Source organism: Nomascus leucogenys, chromosome X (genome assembly GCF_006542625.1).
Source record: "Nomascus leucogenys isolate Asia chromosome X, Asia_NLE_v1, whole genome shotgun sequence".
NCBI lineage: Eukaryota > Metazoa > Chordata > Mammalia > Primates > Hylobatidae > Nomascus > Nomascus leucogenys.
Genome location: NC_044406.1, coordinates 33,386,522 through 33,395,597, shown reverse-complemented (window position 1 = coordinate 33,395,597; position 9,076 = coordinate 33,386,522). Strand labels below are relative to the sequence as shown.

Sequence of the window (9,076 nt, the reverse complement as noted above, 5' to 3'; positions counted from 1 at the left end):
AAAGCAGGCATTAAATTAAAAAAACCAAAAAAGACAAGAAATGTCAATACTTATTAGTAAATGGATAATTCATCAAGGAGATATCAAAATCATAAAAATAAATATACTAGCAACAGATACCCAAGATATATGAAGCACAGTTTTACAGAATTGAAGCAAGCAATAGACAGTCACAAAATAATAGTTGGAGACTTCAATTGAAAACATTCAAAAATGGACACAGCATGTAGGAATAAGGTCAATAGAAAATAGAGGATTTGAACAACACTACAAAAAAACTAGACTTGACAGACTTGTAACACCTCACCCAACAACAGGAGAATACATAATATTTTCAAGTGCACATAGAACATTCTCTAGGATAGTACACGTTAGACTACAAAACAATTCTCAACAAATTTTGAAAGATTAAAATAATACAAAGTGTATTTTCTAATTACAATGGAATGATGCTGTAAATAAATGACAGAAGAAAAACTGAAAAGTTAAGTCAGTGTGTTATATATTCAAGATACTGTGTCTTTTGCTCTATGTAATTATATCTCAATAAAATTGTATTTATATATAATTTGCTATGTTGGTACTATGAAATCATCAACTTAGAAACCCTCTTGCTTGTGTAACATAATGAAGATTAATATCAACTTCTATGAAATGAACTCTCTCTCTGTCACCTGAACTAACAGCACATATGTACCCCTGTGACCCTTTAAATAACATTTATCACATTCTTTTTACCTTGTTGTTATACAGGGTTTTATACCCACCTTTTGCCTCTGCTATTGTTTTAAAGGCAACTTTTTGTCTCTGCTATTGATTTGAAGGCCATAAAAGAACATATAAAAGACCATGTGTTATTCATCTTGGTTTCCCAGCATGGCACCCAGAAAAACATCTTGCACATTTTGTCAGAGGATCCTGGGTTATTTCATAAATAAATGAATGATTAAATAAACAAGTACTAATCAAAGTAATCATAGCAGAAACCCAGATTTATGAGAAGCGCTAATGTCACTTCCTTTCGCAGTTATCTAGATGTCTTTAAAAATGAACCTAAATCTTTATGGTATGAACAGTCAAAAAGAGAATGAAGGATGCATGTGGAAAATTTGTGAAGGAGAGAAAACATGGATTCTTTACATTTTCAAAAGTCCTGAATATAAGTCATACAGTTAAAAGTAAACCCAGGGCTAAGCACGGTTGCTCACACCTGTAATACCAACACTTTGGGAGGCTGAGGCAGGTGGATTGCCTTGAGCTCGAGTTCGAGACCAGCCAGGGCAACATGGCGAAACCTCATCTTTATAAAATATCAAAAACTAGCTGGGCATGGTAGCTTGTGCCTGTACTCCCAGCTACTCAGGAGGCTGAGGTGGGAGGATTGCTTGATCTTGGGAGGTCGAGGCTGCCGTAAGCCATGATCGCCCACTGCACTTCAACTTGGGTGACAGAGCAGGACACTGTTTAAAAAAAAAAAAAAGAAATCCATACTTAGAATTAATTAGTTCAGTGAAATAGCCAATTTACAGATAGCAAACTTTTTTCTATCTTTAAAGAAAATCTTTTGTCCAAACAATAGACAATGTAGACATTTCACACTTCATTCACTTGTTTGAGCCTATTTAGATACAGGCTAAAATAGAGAAAAAGTATGATCATTTTACACTTATACTTACTTATTTAGCCCTTATTCTTGTGTTTTTTTTAAGCTGACTCTTAAAATCTTGTCCATTCCCATACATTAACTCTCTGATTTTTGCAGATAACTCATAATCCTGGAGGCCTTTGATTACTACATAGTCAGTTTCCTTACAAAATTAATCAGCTACAATGTTAATTCCCCCTCACAATTCACCTTAACATTCATTTCTAAAATTATTAACTTAAAAATTTCTGTCTGAATTACTCCTGTAATCTTCTAGCCAGGATTCTTTGCTCTAGTCTCTGATATTTTTGCCATATCATTTCAGAATATACAGTGGAATTCTGAAGCTATGTAGGCTTGAATGTTCATTTTGACTTCATCTATCTCACTTTCGTATCCTCGATCTACAAGAGTCAGAACTAGGGTCAAATCTTGCTGAGTGGCACATTGTGGGGTATCCCCAAATTACTATGAGACAATATAAAGCCTAAGGGCCAGGGATGTAAGAATGGTGATGGCGGTCTTCCTTTCTCCTTTAGGATGTATGCTCTAGGGCAGTAGTGATTTTGTCTAGATAGTTCACTTTTCTATCTCCCAGCCCCAACCATCATCAATGGGAACAATATAATGCATGGTTCAGGACTTAGGGCCTAGTGGGAGAACAGAAACTAGGAAGCAATAATATTTATCTATGCTGTTGTTATCATTGTCTAAGAAAGGAAGATTTTTGTTTGATCTGCTATGTCCCAAACACTTGAAACAATGGCAGGATTAGAGCTAGCCTCCCTCTGAGTGTCAGAATGTGGGATAACACCAAAATCATCGTAAGACAACATAAGGCCTATGTCTGGCCTAAACGTCAGGGGTGGGTGGCGGGTATATGCCTCCCATTAACAAGAAAGCAAGCTCTGTGAGAACTGAGATTTTTGTCATTTGAATTGAAACCTCAGGGCCTCAGTTAGGGCCACGCTTCTCTGAGTATCAGGAGTGGTAAAGTGCCTGAAACATTAACTAGCATTCTAAGGTCAGTCCTATTGGTTGTGTTGTTGCAATCTGTTTTTCAATTGGAGAAACACAGATCCTTACAACAAAACACAAAATAAACTCCACATGGTTTAAAGTTCATCATTCATGGGGAAATTTTTTAAAAAACACATAAAAATCAATACTATTAACAGTTATGGTGTTATTTGTAGTAAAAACATAAAACATGGGCAAGAATCACACCAAATTAATTACAGTGTCTGCCTATTCAAAGAATGGAAGTGGGATGGTACTGGGAAAGATATTTATTATCTGTAATTTTCTGACTGTTTAATAATATATATCTCTATCTATATTAAATAGGCCAAAATGTTGACACTTATTAATTTTGGGTAGAGGTGAGAAAATGTTTGTCATATCTTTCATACTTTCCTATATTTTGATTTAATTTTGATAAATAAAATACAAAGATAATTGAAAATACCATTATAGCTGATTATTTTATTACAATGTTTTCAGAATTAGATCTAGGTGACATAAAATATACAAAAGCATAAAGCATCTGAATAGTACAAGCAACAACCAGTACAATCAGCAATAATAGAGACAACTTTTAACTTTGTATGTCACAGAGAATGTATATACCTTTTTAATAAAAAGCCTGAATAAACCAATAACTATTAAAGAAATCACAAAGCTGATTAAATATCTACCATTAAAAGTGTCATCAGGATTAGATTTTTTTCATATTTAAAAATTCTATTTTACTCACATGACATGAGAGAACTCAGCAGATGTAATTACTGATATTAGGGAAAATCAAAAAGCACAAAACTAGAGAAAAGGAATACTGAAAAGTATTGCAAATGGAAACAATGCTGGTTGTTTCACAGAAGGGGGATAAGTCAATTAAATTTGTACCATATAGAATATAATTTACATAATTATCAGGTAACTACAATTTACAAAGTGTACCAAAATATCCCCGAAACAATGAACAAAGCTAGATCTGAGAATACAGAAAGGATGCACAGTTCTAGAGGACAGATAATTTTCCATTGAAACACAATTTCCCATTGTGGTTTTGATTTGCATTTTTCCAATAGTCAGTGATGTGCCATGGTGGTTTGCTGGAACATGGATGGAGCTGAAGGCCATTATTCTTAGCAAACTAACATAGAAACAGAAAACCAAATAACCAAGGTTCTCATTCACATACGGGAGCTAAAAGATGAGAACACAGGGATATATAGCAGGGATATAGATTGTTTTACACTTTGTCCTAGCTAACTTTTAACGAACAAATAATTCTAATGCTATTTAAATTGTTCCAGACCACAGGAAAAAAATTGAAAACTCACATATTCATATTTTTTTAAAGCTAGCAACAACTTCAATAACAAAACTTGATAAAGATGGCATCAGAAGGACAAAATACAATTTTACTTTTGAATGAAAATGTAATAATTCTAAATTAAATACTGGTAAATAAAATCCAGTCATGTAGCAACTCATTATTTCACAATGATCAAGTAGTATTTGTTCCAGAAATACAAGTTTGGTTCCACATCAAATACCTACCATTCTAATTCATTACATCAACAAATTAAAGAGAAAAAAATCATACAATTTTATCAATAGATGCTGAAAAGGCATTTTATAAAATTCAGGAACCACTTCTAGCAATAACACTATAAAACAGGAATAGCAGAAACTCTTAAACATGTTAATGACTACCTACTAATAACCAAAAGTAAATGTCATACTAATAGGGAATACTATTCCCTATTAATACTTTGCATTCTTACTTCTATGAAAATTAAGAACAAGACAGTCACATCTGTCATCACCATTCAACATTGTTTTGAAAAATCCAGCTAATGTAACAGTAATCAGTATAAACATTAAGAGGAAATAAAATGATCTATATGTTCAGGTGAAATAATTTCATATCTAGAAAACCTAAAATATTATATTCTTAAAAATCTACTGTAATTTCAATGATTAAATAAGCTCATTAGACAGAAGACAAAAATACAAAAATCTATAGGTTGTCTACATTGTCAAAAATAGCAAATTACAAATGAGAAGAAAAAACCAATTCACAATGTCAAAATATGAAATAAAACTGTAAAAATACTTAGAAATAAATTCAATTAGCTAGTATATACTTACGTGAAGAATATTCCAATAACAAGACCAAAAGATTTCAATGATGTACGAAGACTCTTGAGTGCTAAGATTTAATATTATTAAAGAGCCCTCTAAACAAAAATGCAGGATTTTAATTGTGATGTCAGCCATCATAATTAGAATTTTATTAAAATTCTGCATTTCATTTTTTCACATGAAAAAATGAATGCCTAGGACAGATTATATAAAGAAAAAAAAACTAATGAAGTGGGACTTGCTTTATCGGATTCTAAAACTTACGATGAAGCCACTATAATTAAATCATGGTATTAGCTCAGAAATTTGAAAATGGGTAATATTTTAAATAAATGTCACAATCAGGTATCCAATGTGAACAAAATGTTATCGCTGGATCCCCATCTTACACCATATAGAAAAATAAATTTCAGATGGATCAAACATTTAAACATTAAAAATAATAAAGTTATGACTTTGGGTGGGGGCATCCATGTGATAAAAAAAGGAAACCAAAATCTATAAAAGAGATAAGTGTCTACCTAAAAAGTTTAAAAATTTTAAAGAAAAATATATCATCAATAAAGTCAAGATGAAAACATCATAACACATTAGAGCTACAAATGATTAATATGCACTATGTAGTAAGAATTTCTACAAATTTATAATGAAAAACATCAATAGATACATGAGCAAAGGGTAAGAACAGGCAAATCAGAGAAAAATCCAAACAGAAACAAGGACAGCAACAACAAATCTCTTTGAACTCAGACAAAAGGCAATTAAACTAACAAGCAATACAATGCAATTTTTAGCCTTTCATATTTTCAAGCATTAAAGAGTGCTGGAGAGGACGCTGGAATGGGCGCTTTCATTTTGGATAGTAATCTTGTAATATTTCTGAAACATATGCCTACATAGTATTTCTGGGAATCCAACCTATAGAAATAAAAGCACCAGTATGTATTACAGCAGTGTTATTTTGAAAAAAAAAAAAAAAAGGAAATAAAAGACGATCAATAACGAAATGGTTGAATGCCTTTTTGGTACATCAACAAGTACTGTGTATTCAGCTGTTAGAGTAAGGGAGGGAGGGGGAGAGTAAGAGTGTAAGAGAGTAAGAGTGAGGGCCAGAGAGAGCCAGAGAGAGCAAGAAAGACTGAAGCTACTGATAAGAAGAGATATCATCTACATGTCAAGTGAGAAAAGCATGTGGCTTGCCATTTTTACAGAAACTACTAGAACATACTTTCTGCATGAAGATGGGGAAAATAGGTGGAAGGATGTACTTCGCATCCTCAACACTTGTTAAGGTAAGGAAAGGAAGGGGTAAGGACGGGGTGTGGGTTTACACCATTAATTTTTCTTAATCTATTTTTGCATTGTTCCAATGGTTGCAAACACTTTTTAATTTTCTATTGGCACCCAATTTAACTGTTAAGTTACAGAACAAGGCAATATCAAAAGTAGCAAAGTACACTTGAGGCAAAATTGTGAAACTAGTCATGGTAAGATTTGTTGGCACAGTAAAATTTATCCACTTTCCCGAATTTCTGACACCTAAACTGTTCTCTGCGTTCACAACTACGAGAACACAAAATAATTTACATCTAACAGTTCCACAACTTCTGTAAAGAGCACAAAGAATTTAAGGAGTTTTCACCAAACCATAGACATAAATGTGAATATCATCATCAAACTTAATGAAGTAGACAGATGGCTTCGCCACCACTTGATGTATAAAAATGCCAGTTCTCTTGGACCCGTCATCTTTGGCATGCTCCACCTGCTTGCCCACGAGACTGTCGACCACCTCTCCAGGCTCCTGTTCTGCTGTAGGGAAATAGTAGTTGGAATCTGGAATAATGCGTAAGTCACCATCTTTGTAGTCATCAAGCAGCGTGTACATATAGAGAACAGGATCTTTCTCGTAGGTGATGTAAAACCAAGTATCCATCACAGGAGCTCGCGCCAGGACCATACCCTTCCATTCATCCTTGGTACCATGTTCACCTTCAAACACATGCTCCACTGCCTTGCCAATCAGGGAATCTGCCAGTCGTGAATCGATACGAGGAGTTGGCACTCTCTCAGGAAGGATCTCTAGCGCTAAAACTCTCTTATCGCGGTGCAGTTCTAGTCCATACACACTATCTTTGCCATCATATTTAATGATGTAAAGAGTGGGCTTCACGGAAACCTGCTCGAGCACAGTACCCTTCCACTGCTCCACTGGCTCGTTGCCTTCCTTCCAGCCGTGTTGAATGCGGCAGCCCACGATGTTCCTACGAGTGAGGAAAGTGGGCTTGCGCCGTTGCTTCCTGTGGGTGTGCCTTTTCTTCATCAGGTATGCAGACACGCCATCTACCCCCATCGGAGGCACGGTTGGAGGAGACATAGCTCAGGGATTAAGAGGGCTTGGGGAAAGCTGCTGCCCTGGTCGATTAAACTGACAAAAAGTCAACACTACGCAATATGATATATATATATATTTTGCGATCTCAAAGACCTGATCTGTGCTCCCTTCTCCAAGTGCAAGGCTCTCACCAAGGTTTTGGCAGAAACGCTCGAACTCTAACCGTGAGCACTGGGACAGCGTGTGCCTCTCCACAGTGCTTTCCTCTCTCGCCCTAGAAGGGTTACTGCAGCAGTGGCGGCTGACGTAGAGATGGCGGGCTCGCGAGTGCTGTTCGTGCCTTGCGTCCGCCCCAACCCCGACCCCAAGTCCCCGAATCGGCCACTTAGCTGTTGTCGATGCTGGTGCGGCTGCGGCACGGCGACAGAGGAGACGACGGGGAAGAAAGGCAAGGAGTAAGAGGGATGGCTGCAGCGGCAAAGGCGCAGGCGGCGGCAAGTCTCTGGGGAGTCCGCGCGGCCTGGGCTTCGCAGCGCTAGTTGGCTTGGCTTCACTCTGGCGACCGGGTCTTTGCGGCCCAGGGAACCCGCCCCCTCTGAGCCCGCCTGAGCCTTGGCCCCGCCCCCAGCCAGCCCGCCTTCCGCTCTGCGGGCGGCAGCCAGGCTGGTCAGCGCGCGTGCCCGTGTTCAGTTTGTATTGACACACGCGCCCTCTCTTTCATTTCCTCCTCCGCCCCTCGACCGTTTCCCTCAAACGCCAGCCAGACAGGCCGACTCCCCTCCTCCTCCTTGCTGGCCGTCTGCTGCCCGCCAGCCTCCTACACAGTGGCTCCATCTGCTTTCTGTCTTCCAGGAATTCCTCACTTAAAAAAAAAAAATGTAAAACACACGCACACCCAGAAAGAGTTTGTGCATACAAATTATTTTCTTTCAGTTTAAGATATTTAAGATGAGAATAAAAACGCTGTATACAATTCACAGACCACCATCTTAATCCAAAATCTCTTTTATATTTTCTACCTGATCATTTCTGGTAATTATTTCTTAAAATTTTTTTTTTTTTGTCAGAATGTAAAGGTCATGTACTGACATTGTGGAGATCTTCTAAAATTCAGTGAAATAAAAGACGAAACTACCATTAATTTTACCATCCAGACTGCACCAAAATGTTAACAATACTGTTTTCTCTCCTATTAATAAACCTGTGCTTATATTTTATAAAATTGGGAGCATATTTCATACTTTTATAACTTTTGTTTTTCATGTATATCATGAACATTTTCCAAGGTTGTTAAATACTCTGAAAACATGATTTTTAATGGTAATATTAAATATTTGTAATATTCCTTTTGATAGCCCACTATCCTACATGATCTATAACATAAGAATAAATAAAAGCATTTTACGTTCATAAATGGATTTATTGTCTAAACCATTTTTTTAAAGAATACTTAATGACATGGAGAGCTGCACATGAAATGAGTAGAATGTTTGAAAAAGCAAAATATTGAAACAATATTGTGGTCTTAATTTTGTAGAGAGAGAAAGAAGGGATTTTTTGTGTATATATTTGCTGTTTTTCTGATTATAAAAGTGCTGCATGCTTATATCGAAAACCTGAAAGAAAAGAAAATGTCCATAATTTCACTTACCTTAAGTCACAGAGCTGCTACGAGGATTAAACGAGAATGTCTGTAAAGCTTTTAACACTATATCCCACTTACAAGATGACATTAAAATCCAGAAGAGTCTAGGGTTGTCATCTTCATTCCTCTACTCTTCGCTGGTGAAAAGAGAAAGCGTCATATAATCATAAGTAAAAAAGGCAATTAATTCACCTGGAAACAAAACCGGGGCAAAAGCTGCAAGGTGTCAACACTGGTTGCCTGAACATTTCATTACCTTTCAAGTCAGTGACAGAGAGACCTAGTCCTCATTCTGTTT

The 9,076-nt window shown here is 36.4% G+C and overlaps 1 protein-coding gene across 1 annotated transcript; it reads right to left on the bottom strand.

Annotated features, from left to right (window-relative positions):
• Positions 1-4,863: 4,863 nt before the first annotated feature.
• SPIN4 (spindlin family member 4) lies at positions 4,864-7,442 on the bottom strand. The gene has a single exon (XM_003281137.4). It carries the CDS (start codon positions 7,173-7,175, stop codon positions 6,426-6,428), a length of 750 nt encoding a protein of 249 aa, XP_003281185.1. The 5' UTR covers positions 7,176-7,442; the 3' UTR covers positions 4,864-6,425.
• Between the last annotated feature and the right edge of the window lie 1,634 nt (positions 7,443-9,076).